The sequence below is a fragment of the Danio rerio genome, chromosome 25, assembly GCF_052040795.2.
Source record: "Danio rerio strain M-AB ecotype USA chromosome 25, GRCz13ab, whole genome shotgun sequence".
NCBI lineage: Eukaryota > Metazoa > Chordata > Actinopteri > Cypriniformes > Danionidae > Danio > Danio rerio.
In genome coordinates this window covers 34908490-34922500 of record NC_141045.1, presented here as the reverse complement: position 1 = coordinate 34922500, position 14011 = coordinate 34908490, and the positions used below count along the sequence as shown (strand labels likewise).

The window sequence follows — 14011 nt, the reverse complement described above, 5'->3', positions numbered from 1 at the left end:
GTTGATATTTTGAGCCAGTTTATCTGGAAGTGACCATTTTGTGCTCTTGGCCAAGTCGGAAGGAAACGCTGCTTTATTCGCAAATGTTTTATGTGATATTCCAGTTTTACACATAAAATGAATTCCCATTTGTAGATGGAAACATAGCTAGTGTTTTTTGTTTTTTTATTAAGCATCAAAATATGTCATTCTTGAAATATACTTAAAATCCGTTATGATAACTCTAATAGGGCTAAGTAGTGACCTCGAAATTTAGGAAGATGTAGCTAGTTTTTTTAATTTTGATCTTCAGTATGTGATTTCCATTGAAAATCCTGAATAATGTTTTTGTCATTGATATAGACTGTATATGACCAGTGGTTCATCACACTCTTCAACATCGTCTACACCTCACTTCCTGTTCTGGCCATGGGTCTGTTTGACCAGGTGAGAAAGGGACTAAAATATTTTAATGTAGTGCCACCAAAACACAACCGCAACCTTTTAACCTAAGATTTGTGGATTTTCAGGATGTGAACGAGCAGTACAGTTTACGCTACCCAAACCTGTACAGACCGGGTCAACTGAACCAGCTCTTCAACAAGAGGAAGTTTTTCACCTGTACACTGCAGGGGGTCTACACCTCCTTCATCCTCTTCTTCATCCCGTATGGAGCCTTCATGCCAGCCGTGCGGGACGACGGCGCTCAAATTTCCGACCAGCAGGCTTTCGCGGTCACCATCGCCACCTCTCTGGTCATCGTGGTCAGTGTTCAGGTGAGTCCATTTAAAGGGTTCCTCCACCCAAGAATGATGAATTACTTGCCCTCATCTTGTTCTTCTTTCATCTTCCGAACACAAATAACCCAAATAACAAATAGACAGCAACGGTACAGAGTGGTTCAAAGACCAGAAAAGAAACCCAAAACATTGTCAAAATAATTCATGTGTCTGTAAAAATGACTTTGTTTGACTTTGTCTTCTACACAGGTCAAGGTGTATATTTCTTATGGGCAAAAGGACATATTTGCCATTAAATCAAAACAAGCAAGCATCGTATTTACTATAGTAAACACATTGACAAAGTCATTTTTTACAGGTTTTTTGCTGCACAAAAGTGTTTTTGGAGCTTTGTATAATTACTGTCAAACCATTGAAATATTTAAGAACCATTGAACTATTAAACTATTGACGAATCATTAAAATATTGCCGAATCATTAAACTATTACTGAATCATTGAAATATTGATGAATCACTGAAATATTGACGAATCATTAAACTATTGATGAATCATTGAAATATTGATGAATCACTGAAATATTGCCGAATAATTAAACTATTGACGAATCAGTGAACTATTGACGAATCCTTAAAATATTGCCGAATCATTAAACTATTGATGAATCATTGAAATATTGATGAATCACTGAAATATTGCCGAATCATTAAACTATTGATGAATCATTGAAATATTGATGAATCACTGAAATATTGCCGAATAATTAAACTATTGACGAATCAGTGAACTATTGACGAATCCTTAAAATATTGCCGAATCATTAAACTATTGATGAATCATTGAAATATTGATGAATCACTGAAATATTGCCGAATCATTAAACTATTGATGAATCATTGAAATATTGATGAATCACTGAAATATTGCCGAATCATTAAACTATTGACGAATCATTGAACTATTGACGAACCATTAAAATATTGCCGAATCATTAAACTATTGACGAATCATTGAACTATTGACGAACCATTAAAATATTGACGAATCATTAAACTATTGACGAATCATTGAACTATTGGCGAATCATTGAAATATTGACGAATCATTAAACTATTGACGAATCTTTGAAATATTGACGAACCATTAAAATATTGACGAATCATTGAACTATTGACGAATCATTGAAATGTTGACGAATCATTGAAATATTGACGAATCATTCAACTATTGACGAATTTTTGAAATATTGATGAACCATTGAAATATTGACGAAACATTAAAATATTGACGAATCATTAAAATATTGACGAATCATTGAAATATTGACGAATTATTGAAATATTGCCGATTCATTGAAATATTGACGATTCATTGAAATATTGACAAACCATTGAAATATTGACGAACCATTGAAATATTGACGAATCATTGAAATATTGACGAACCATTAAAATATTGACGAATCATTAAAATATTGACGAATTATTGAAATATTTACGATTAATTGAAATATTGATGATTAATTGAAATATTGACGAATCATTGAAATATTGACGTATCACTGAACTATTAACGAATCGTTGAAATATTGACGAATCATTGAAATATTGACGTAACACTGAACTATTGACGAATCGTTGAAATACTGACGAATCATTGAACTATTGACGAATCATTGAAATATTGACGAATCATTGAAATATTCACGTATCACTGAACTATTGACGAATCGTTGAAATACTGACGAATCATTGAAATATTGACGAATCATTAAAATATTTTAAACATGTTTTTGGATTCTTTTCTGGACTTTAAATATCTCATGGCCATTGCTGTCTATGGAGGATGAGAGAGCTCTCAGATTTCATCGAAAATATTCTCTTTTGTGTAATGACATAAGGGTGAGCAATTGAAGACAGAATTTTCATTTTTGAGGGAACTAACCCTTAAATAACTGCCCTAAAATGACAACATGTAGCACACAGCAGTATTGTATTTTTTATTTGTATTTTTTGATTAAATATTGATTTAATTATTTCCCAGAGATGGGTTGCGGCTGGAAGGGCATTCGCTGCGTAAAAACATGCTGGATAAGTTAGCGGTTCACTCCGCTGTGGCGACCCCAGATTATAAAGCAACTAAGCCGACAAGAAAATGAATAAATGAATGAATTGATTGAATTACTATTAATTTTGACTGCAGTTCTTTCAAATTTCAAATAAAAAGATTATAATTTATAGCCTTTTCTCCCCAAAATGATATATTGTCTTTGCTTGTGACTGAAATCTGGTTTATTCCACCAAATATTGATTGAACTTGTATTTGAATTGGGAAGAAATTTCATAGCAATAAAAATATAGATTTTTATTAATGATTACACAAAAATCAAACTTGTAAATCAAGAGAAACTGAGAATTTTGTAAGTGGACTCTTCATTTTTCCATTGTTGTTTTCATGACCTCAATTCCATATTAAATGCTTGTGTAATTCAGTGTTTATCGTAATAAACAATAAGTTGGTGGTTCACTCCGCTGTGGCTACCCCTGATTAATAAAGGGACTAAGCCGAAAAGAAAATGAATGAATCAATAAATGTGTATATAAATAAATATGAGTAATGTAAATATAAAATTATTTTTTTTTAAATGGACTTAATACAAGATATAAAAGAAGTGATTGTTAATTGTTGATGTTAAATGATTAGAAAGGTTTCGCTAACAAGTTGGTAAAGCCAAGTGGACTGAATGATTATAATAATTATAAATACTAAAAATGACACTTGATTAGTATATTGGAGCTTGGATATTTTTATGGTATATAAACCACACAGTTACATTATAGTGCTAAAAAGAATGCAAATAATCATGAGGCTTATGTTTATGTAAACATTTCGTTTCAGATTGGGCTTGATACAAACTACTGGACGGCGGTGAACCACTTCTTCATATGGGGCAGTCTAGCAGTTTACTTTGCAATACTTTTTGCAATGAACAGCAACGGGATTTTTACCATATTCCCCAATCAGTTTCCATTCATAGGTAAGAATTAAAACATGCTTACATTAACATTAAGCAGACGCTTCTTTCCAAAGCAACTTACAAATCAGGAGTTTAACGAAATGTACTCCAATACATCATGAGTGCACGGAAAATAGATTGCCAGAAGTTATAGACTAAACCTTACACTACCTGACAAAAGTCTTGTCGTCGATCCCAGTTTGTTAGAGCAACAAATAATAACTTGACTTCTAGTTGATCATTTGGAAAAGAGGCAGAAGGTTGATTTTTCTGAAGAATCCTCTGTTGAACTGCATCCCAATCATCACAAATACTGCAGAAGACCTACTGGAGCCAGCATGGACCCAAGATTCTCCTAGAAATCAGTCAAGTTTGGTGAAGAAAAAATCATGGTTTTGGTTACATTCAGTATGGGGGGCGTGCGAGAAATGCAGAGTGGATGGCAACATCAACAGCCTGAGGTATCAAGACATTTGTGCTGCCCATTAGATTACTAACACAGGAGGAAAGGGCACATTCTTCAGCAGGATAGCGCTCCTTCTCACACTTCAGCCTCCACATCAGAGTTCCTGAAAGCAAAGAAGGTCAAGGTGCTCCAGTATTGGCCAGCCCAGTCACCAGAGATGAACATTATTGAGCATGTCTGGGGTAAGATGGAGGAGGAGGCATTGAAGATGAATCCAAAGGCTCTTGATGAACTCTGGGAGTCCTGCAGGAACGCTTTCTTTGCCATTCCAGATGACTTTATTAATCATTGATTTAAGTCATTGCAGAGATGTATGGATGCAGTCCTCCAAGCTCATGATGGATTCAGACACAATATTCATTCTGTTTCCACTGCAGCATGACTTTATATTCTATACTGGACATTATTTCTGTTAAGTGACAAAACTTTTGTCTCAGCAAAGTCAGACCTTACTGTCCTAATTAAAAATCAAGGCATGATCAGATGTTATTTTGGTAAAATAAGCGTAATCTAGAGGCCTTTACATTTCATATAAGCCACTTCTGATACCAAATGATCAACTAGAAATCAAATTATTGTCTGTTGTTCCTAAAACCTGGATTTGCGGCATGACTTTCATCAGGTATTTCATGCATTTACCCAAAAACCTATTCAAAGAAAGCGCTGGCACATTTAAAAATACTACATCCTAGCAGTAATTTCCAGGCGATATTAATGATTCTCTGTTTGTTTTTGATTGTAGGCTCCGCACGTAATTCTCTGAATCAGAAGATCGTGTGGCTGGTCATCCTCCTCAACACAGTCGTGTGTATAATGCCCATGCTGGCGGTCCGCTTCATCAAGACTGACCTCTATCCCACACACACTGACAAGGTCACTACATTTACAGATGACTTCAGCTGTTGCACACTCAACAGTATTACATGTGAATCTGTGAATCTGACAATATTTCTCTGATCCTAGGCTGAAATCTTTAATCTTTAAGGTGCTAGTTTACCCAAAAATGTCAATTAGCCCATGATTTACACACTCAAGTCATCCTAGGCATACTTTTTAAAAATTATATCAGTCAAATCAATCTAAGTTTTCAAAAAATAATAATCAAATAAACTTTTTAATGCTTAACTAGGTTAATTAGGCAGGTTAGGGTAATTAGGTAAGTTATTGTATAATGATGTTTTGTTCTGTAGACTATTGAAAAAACAAATAGCTTAAAGGAGCTAATAAGTTTGACCTAAAAATGGTTCATAAAAAATTAAAAACTGCTCTTATTCTAACCTAAATAAAACAAATATGACTTTCTCCAGAAGAAAAAAATTATATCAGACATACTGTGAAAATTTCCTTGCTCTGTTAAACATCATTTGGGAAATATTTAAAAAAGCAAAGAAGATTCAAAGGGGGGCTAATAATTCTGACTGTAGCTGTATAATATATATACAGTTGAAGTCAGAATTATTAGCCGCCCTGTATTATAAGCGCCCCTGTTTATTTTTTTCCCCAATTTCTGTTTAATGGAGGGAAGATTGTTTCAGCACATTTCTAAGCATAATAATTTTAAAAACTTATTTCTAATAACAGATTTATTTTGTCTTTGTCATGATGACAGTAAATAATATTTTACTTGATATTTTTCAAGACACTTCTATACAGCTTAAAGTGACATTTAAAGGCTTAACAAGGTTAATTAGGTTAACTAGGCAGGTTAGGGTAATTAGGCAAGTTATTGTATGATGATGGTTAGTTCTGTAGACTATCGGAAAAAAAATAGCTTAAAGCGGCTAATAATTTTGTCCCAAAAATGTTTTTTAAAAAATCAATAACTACTTATATTCTAGCCGCAATAAAACAAATAAGACTTTCTCCAGAAGAAAAAATATTATCAGACATACTGTAAAAATGTCATTGCTCTGTTAAACATCATTTGGGAAATATTTAAAAAAGAAAATAAAAATCAAAGGGGGGCTAATAATTCTGACTGCAGCTGTATAATATATATATCGTCTCGTTCAGCTCAATGTCATGAGTTTTTTTCAGCAAACCAAAACAAGTCCATTAAAGTGCATCCATCAATAATAAAAAGTGCCTCACACACAAAAGGAAAAAAGTAGCAAACTGATGAGCTTTTGTAAGAAAATGTCCATATTTAAACCTTTATAAATAGTTTCCTGCAATTTCTGTTTTCTTTTCGTGAGGTGGATTTGTGTGTGTGTGTTTAGCGCCATCTGCTGGACAGAAGTGTGAAGCCTTTCCGGCAGGTGCTGTAGGGCAAATGTATAGAGCAGGGGTCACCAATCTCGGTCCTGGGGGGGCCGGTGTTCGTGCAGGGTTTAGCTCCAACTTGCCGTAACACATGTTTCAAGTATACTTAGTAAGACCTTGATCAGCTTGTGTTTGATTAGGGTTGAAGCTAAAATCTACAGGACACCGGCCCTCAAGGAACAAGTTTGGTGACCCCTGGCATAGAGTAACAAATTAGAAGAAAAAACAAGCACAACTTTTTGACATAAGCCAGAAGGAAACCATTTTTTCCTGAATGGCATTTTTTTTTTTTTTATCTTCACTGCGCTTCCACTTTCATCTCAATTTCAGATTAGGGCCTGTGAACCAAAGCGACTGAGAAAAACTGTAAGATCAGTGTATGGCTTTTTGTTTAAAGTAATTACTGTTACTAGTTATGAGCTCAATTGCATTTACAGTTTTTCTCAGTCGCTTTGGTGCATTTCTCACAACACCAGTGCATTTCTGCAAAACAGTTAACGCATTTCTCAAAACAATTCATGCAAACTGCAAAGCCAATAACCTGCAAAAGCGCGTCACATGCTCAAAATGAATAGTTCATTCCTCAAAAGCAAGTATTCATGTCAATCAAAGTGTCAGTATCACTAAAATGAAAAGTCCTGCACTGCAAAAAATGCTTTTCTTACTTAGATTTTTTGTCTTGTTTCGAGTCCAAATGTCTAAAAAATCTCAAAACAAGAAGAATTTTCTACACACGCAAAACATATTGTCTTGTTTTGAGATATAATATGCCATAATTAAGTGAGTTTTTCCTTAATACAAGCAAAATAATCTGCCAATGGGGTAAGCAAAATAATCTTATGTCAAAAGGAAAAACAAGATTATTTTGCTTATCCCATTGGCAGATTATTTTGCTTGTTTTAAGAAAAAACTCACTTAATATTGGCATATTATTTCTCAAAACAAGAGAATATGTTTTGCTTGGCTAGAAAATTCTCCTTTATTTAAAAATATTTAGATATTTGGACTTGAAACAAGACAAAACATCTAAATAAGAAAAGCATTTTTTGCAGTGTGACACCTTGTTTATAAACAAGATAGTCAAATGGCTTAGTCGTGTTTTCATTATGAGTTTACTCTGTACATTTTTTCAATGCAAAAAAAGTCAGATGTTGGTGACACTTGCTGAAAATGCACTTTATACTATTTGCACAGCCATTTGAAAACTACAGAATAGTTAGACATCACTGCATTTAGTGAGCTATCTGAGTACAAGACACTGAATATGTATGTTGCACATTTTTACTGCATTTGCTCTTTACAATCCTAATTTACTCACAGCATTGTGCAGAAGAATAAACACACCCTTATTTACAACAAGCATAAACTCCCTTTGGGTAAAGCTGAGCACAACTGTAAACAATATTGCAGTACACATTGGAACTGAGCCTGCAACATACACAGGTCAGTAAATCATTCTTAAAATTGTTCGATTTTAAAGACATTTTCAGAAAAATAAAGTTTTTAAAAAAATTTTTTAATAAAGATTGCTTGACCGATTTTGGAATCAAGTTCATCCTTTTTTTGTATGTAATGACTCAAGTAATGAAATGAGGACTGTTAGTTTTATATGAAATGACTATTCAGCATTTACAAGTTTAGTTCATTTTGACTGACATGACATAAGCAGATGATAATGTTATAAATAGCAGAGAGTTGAATGAAAGCAATTGATGCATGTGCGAAAGCATTTGCAATTTGTTGAAAGGAATGAGAAACTGCTACTAGGATGTGCACAAACGACTAACTGTTTTGAGAAATGCATTAACTGTTGTGCAAATGTAAATAGTGTTGTGAGAAATGCACCAAAGCGACTGAGAAAACTGTAAATCGTTGCGTGCTTAAATTAAGTAGTTTAATTGCAGCACTGCCAAAATTGTATTATAATCACATTATGGGGGTGAACATAAACAAAGGGAATGAGCATTTATGATATTAGGGACTTCGATGGATTTGCTGTTCGGATTCTCAGCAGTGAAAATTAAACCACACTGAACTGAACTAAACTGAACTTCAACTCTGAAAACTGGACTGACACAGTTTCAATTTACTAGAACTCCTGTGTTAAGCTGCTTTGACACAATCTACATTGTAAAAGCGCTAAATAAATAAAGATGAATTGAACTGAATAGTCAAATGGTCATGTGCGTCATCATAATCTCCTGAACCGTCTGCCCTCCCTCAGGTGCGTTTACTCCAGCAGGCCACTAGGCGGCAGCGTCCTCAAGAGCAGAACCTCAGGAGAGTCCGCAGGACCAGCTCTAGACGCTCGGCCTACGCTTTCTCCCACCAGCAGGGATACGGAGAACTCATCACCTCCGGCAAGAACATGAAGGTTCCCACATCCTCCACTTCCACATACCCGCTGTCCTCACCCTCCCGAGCCCCTGGAGAGAAGGGCACCACCTCAGCCAACAGCAGGCCGAGCGAGCACAAACAAGAGGTGACGGTAGAAGACTTGGAGGCCAGATAAAAGCCCTTTACTTAGCATCTGAAGATTTAGCGTCTGTGTTTTTTGATAATTGTGTACAGACTACAGGAGGGCTACACATGCACAGGAGACTCCAAAGAGCCAGCACAATGAAGCACAGATCATTCCTTTCACCTCATTTTTCGGTTCCGTCTCAAACGGCGTCTGTTTAAATTGAACCCGAGATTCATTTTTGTATTCTCACCTCTTCTGGCACACGATTCAAAAAGTGTGATGTTTTCTCAAAAAGGCACAGTTTTTGTATTCTGGGTTTTAAGAACTTCTTTTTAACGCTTTAGGAAATGTTTTAGACACTCATGTTTAAAGGAACACTACACCTTTTTTGATAAAAGGCTTATTTTACATCTCCAGTTAAAGAGTTGAGTTCATTCAGTCGATCTTCAGAGCACTTTTAGCTAAGCTTAGCACAAATCATTGAATCGGATTAGACCGTTAGCATCTCAAAAATAAAATTACAAAAAAGTGCTCTGATAATTTTCCTATTTAAAGCTCGACTCTTTTGCAGTGACATCGTGAACTAAGACTGATGGAAAGTGAAAAGATGATATTTTTTAAGCTGATATGGAACTATACTCTCATTCTGGTGTAATAATAATGAAGAAACTTTCCTGCCGTACACTATGACTGCAGCAGGCGCAATGATGCGCAGATATTAACTAGTGGTGTAAGCAAGCATATGCATATATGCTGCGCTCAATATTCAGATCCTATGTAATATTATTGCTCCGGCTTCAGCCATGATACAGCAGCAAATCTCCTTGATTATTACACCTGAATGAGTGTATAGTTCCTAGCCATATCAATCTAGAAAATAGCTACTTTTCATTTTCCGTCAGTCTTAGTACACGACAGAAGTGTATCTACAGAAGAGTCCAGCTTTTAAATAGGAAAATTATCTTTTTTTTTTTTTTTTTTTTGTGTGAGATGCTAATTGTCTAATCCAATTCAATGATTTATGCTAAGCTAAGCTAAAAGTGCTCCCACCAGACCTGGAAATTCCCTGAATGGATTAAAAATGGAAAAACTCAACTGTTCAACTGTAGAAAGCTGTAAAAGAGAGCTGTAAACTTTACAACTGCTCCAGGGCTAAAGAGTTGAGTCTATTTAGTTGATCTCTGGAGTACTTTTAGCTTAGCTTAGCATCAATCACTGAATCGGATTAGACCGTTAGCATCCTAAAAATGACACAAAAGTGTTTCAATAATTTTCCTATTTAAAGCTCGACTCTTCTGCAGTGACATCGTGAACTAAGACTGATGGAAAGTGAAAAGATGTTGTTTTCTAAGCGGATATGGAACTATACTCTAATTCTGACGTAATAATAATGAAGGACCTTTCCTGCTGTACACCACGACTGCAGCAGGCGCAATGATATGCAGATTCTAACTGTTTGTGCAAGCATAGACGTTGATTCTGGAGAAAATTTTTAGATGCTGCGTAATATCATTGCACTGCTACAGCCATAGTACGGCAGCAAATCTCCTTGATTATTACACCTGAATGAAAGTATAGTCTCTAGCTATATCAATCTAGAAAATAGCAACTTTCCATTTTCCGTCAGTCTTAGTGCACGACAGAAGTGTACCTACAGAAGAGTCAAACCTGTAAATAGAAAAATTACAATTTTTTTGTTTACATTTTTTGAATGAGATGCTAATGGTCTAACCCAATTCAATGATTTATGCTAAGCTAATCTAAAAGTGCTCCCGCCAGACCTGGAGATCAGCTGAATGGATTAAAAAGGGTAAAACTCAACTGTTTAATTGTAGAGAGCTGTAAAAGAGAGCTGTAAAATTTAACGGCTCCAGAGTTAAAGAGTTGAGTCCATTCAGTCGATTTCCGGAGCACTTTTAGCTTAGCTTAGCATAAATCATTGAATTGGATTAGACCGTTAGCATCTCAAAAATTACAAAAAAACGTTTTGATAATTTTCCTATTTAAAGCTCGACTCTTCTGCAGTGACATCGTGAACTAAGACTGATGGAAAGTATAAAGATGTTGTTTTCTAAGCTGATATGGAACTATACTCTCATTCTGGCGTAATAATAATGGAGGAACTTTCCTGCTGTACCATGACTGCAGCAGACGCAATGATACGCAGATTCTAACTAGTGGTGCAAGCAAGCATAGGCATATATGCTTGGCACTATTTTCAGATGCTGTGTAAAATTATTGCACTGCTACATCCATAGTACGGCAGCGAATCTCCTTGATTATTACACCTGAATGAGTGTATAGTCTCTAGCTATATCAATCTAGAAAATAGCAACTTTCCATTTTCCGTCAGTCTTAGTACACAACAGAAGTGTAACTACAGAAGAGTCAAACCTGTAAATAGAAAAATTACAATTTTTTTGTTTACATTTTTTGAATGAGATGCTAATGGTCTAACCTAATTCAATGATTTATGCTAAGCTAATCTAAAAGTGCTCCCGCCAGACCTGGAGATCAGCTGAATGGATTAAAAAGGGTAAAACTCAACTGTTTAATTGTAGAGAGCTGTAAAAGAGAGCTGTAAAATTTAACGGCTCCAGAGTTAAAGAGTTGAGTCCATTCAGTCGATTTGCGGAGCACTTTTAGCTTAGCTTAGCATAAATTATTGAATTGGATTAGACCGTTAGCATCCCAAAAATTACAAAAAAACTTTTTGATAATTTTCCTATTTAAAGCTCGACTCTTCTGCAGTGACATCGTGAACTAAGACTGATGGAAAGTGAAAAGATGTTGTTTTCTAAGCTGATGTGGAACTATACTCTCTTTCTGGCGTAATAATAATGGAGGAACTTTGCTGCCGTACCATGACTGCAGCAGGTGCAATGATACGCAGATTCTAACAGGTGGTGCAAGCAAGCATAGGCATATATGCTTGGCACTATTTTCAGATGCTGTGTAATATTATTGCACTGCTACAACCATAGTATGGCAGCGAATCTCCTTGATTATTACACCTGAATGAGAAAATAGTTCTTAGCTATGTCAACCTAGAAAATAACAACTTTCTATTTTCCATCAGTCTTAGTACACGACAGAAGTGTATCTACAGAAGATAAATAGGAAAATTATCCATTTTTGTTTACATTTTTGAATGAGATGCTAATGGTCTAATTCAATTCAATGATTTATGCTAAGCTAAAAGTGCTCCCGCCAGACCTGGAGATCGTCTGAGCGGATTAAAAAAAACTCAACTGTTTAACTGTAGAGAGCTGTAAAAGTAGTCTATTTTAATAGAAGTGGAGTGTTTATTTAAACCTGAGACGAATGACAGCCGTCTAGTGGAGAAAATATGTGCTGGCGTGTGAAATAATACCTCGTATTTTATTATAAAGCCATCTGAAGCGGTTTAGGGTTATTATTACTGCATTGCATATGTAATATGGATACGTTTAAAGACTTGGTAGTTGCATCACAGTTCACTAAATGCCCCCAAATGCTCAGCGCTACTGGATGAGTAGTAAACATTAGTAATGTGCCATTTTGATGCCGTAACGAACATGCAATGAATGTGCAAGCAAGCTTATTTGACCAATTTAAATTGCATCTAAAAGATTTCAAAATAAAACATTCCTCTATGCGGTAGTGCTTTTGCATGCAGCTCAGCGAACTGGGAATACTGAACACTACGCCGTGCCTTCCATCAAGCGATAGACTGAAGCATTTACTCGTTTAAACTTCTACAATTCCATATTTATCTTATGTAAAGGTCTACAAAGTGGGCATTTCTTTCAAGGGATCCTTTACGGAAGGGATTTTTGTGCCTTTTTGTTTGTCTTTCACTAAAGGAAGTCTGTTTTTCTCTCTCTCTCTGAATGTCCCACGCTTTGTTCAGGCACATTAGCCGCTCATGTTAAAGTAGATCACATTTTCTAAAAGGGGGCCGTGCAACATTTCCTCTTTACGAGTGTACAGTCGACATGTTCATTTATTGCCATGGTGAATATACATGACGAATGTATGAGATCTTTCTGCTGTGCTGTTTTGCCAGCAAAGACCACGCAGAATGTGTTGTTTTTATTTAAATGCATGGGTTTTTATACGAGTCGTTGTACATTATTTTGATATGAAATGCAATAAATGGCCAATGTTTCATTTATTTGCAAACGGACTGTTTGCATTTACATATTTAATTGTTGATTTTTTTTAAATGTGATCAGTGGTTTGCTGCGAGCGCTGTTGCTATGATGTTCATCTTCTTTTCAACTTGGTCCCTTTATTAATTAGAGGTCACCACAGCTGAATGAACCGCCAACTTACCCGGCATGTTTTACGCAGTTACACCCACACACTCACATACACACAAATATTTTTTTTATGAATATTTATTTTAAAAAAATACAAAAAGCGCCTCTTTTTTAGGTGTTTTATATAACATAGACAACATCCACAGTTTAGTCTATTCAGTCGATCTCTGGAGTACTTTTAGCTTAGCTTAGCATAAATCACTGAATCGGATTAGACCGTTAGCATCCTAAAAATGACACAAAAGTGTTTTGATAATTTTCCTATTTAAAGCTCGAATCTTCTGCAGTGACATCGTGAACTAAGACTGATGGAAAGTGAAAGATGTTATTTTATAAGCTGATATGGAACTATACTCTCTTTCTGGCGTAATAATAATGGAGGAACTTTGCTGCCGTACCATGACTGCAGCAGGTGCAATGATACGCAGATTCTAACAGGTGGTGCAAGCAAGCATAGGCATATATGCTTGGCACTATTTTCAGATGCTGTGTAATATTATTGCACTGCTACAACCATAGTACGGCAGCGAATCTCCTTGATTATTACACCTGAATGAGAAAATAGTTCTTAGCTATGTCAACCTAGAAAATAGCAACTTTCCATTTTCCGTCAGTCTTAGTGCACGACAGAAGTGTACCTACAGAAGAGTCCAGAAATTGAGAATTTTTAGGCACAGTTTTCATTCATTTTCTTTTCAACTTAGTTGCTTTATTAATTAGGGGTCGCCACAGCGGAATGAACCGCCAACTTACCCGGCATATGTTTTACGCAGAAACACCC

The 14011-nt window shown here is 35.5% G+C and overlaps 1 protein-coding gene and 1 long non-coding RNA gene across 40 annotated transcripts in view; one reads left to right on the top strand and one right to left on the bottom strand.

The window, feature by feature from the left end:
• atp8b4 (ATPase phospholipid transporting 8B4) overlaps positions 1 to 14011 on the top strand; it is a 75381-nt gene that overhangs the window by 55978 nt on the left and 5392 nt on the right. For 3 of the 39 annotated variants that reach the window (XR_015526662.1, XR_015526663.1, XM_087312535.1), the window contains 5 exons: positions 343 to 426; positions 510 to 755; positions 3617 to 3755; positions 4943 to 5073; positions 8687 to 8944. Coding sequence is in view for 1 of the 39 variants with exons in the window: in XM_087312535.1 (XP_087168661.1) it covers positions 343 to 426; positions 510 to 755; positions 3617 to 3755; positions 4943 to 5073; positions 8687 to 8944 (858 nt within the window). In the remaining 38 variants the exon portion in view is untranslated. Of the gene's footprint in view, positions 1 to 342; positions 427 to 509; positions 756 to 3616; positions 3756 to 4942; positions 5534 to 5653; positions 6138 to 8686; positions 13091 to 14011 lie in introns of those variants that run through there. The other 36 variants (XR_015526676.1, XR_015526693.1, XR_015526682.1 and 33 more) reach the window with 25 other exon arrangements.
• Positions 1415 to 3282, bottom strand: LOC147830936 (uncharacterized). Its single transcript, XR_015526727.1, has 3 exons — positions 1635 to 3282; positions 1488 to 1576; positions 1415 to 1429 (listed from the first exon to the last, which is right to left on the bottom strand). It is a non-coding gene; the product is annotated as an uncharacterized LOC147830936 (long non-coding RNA).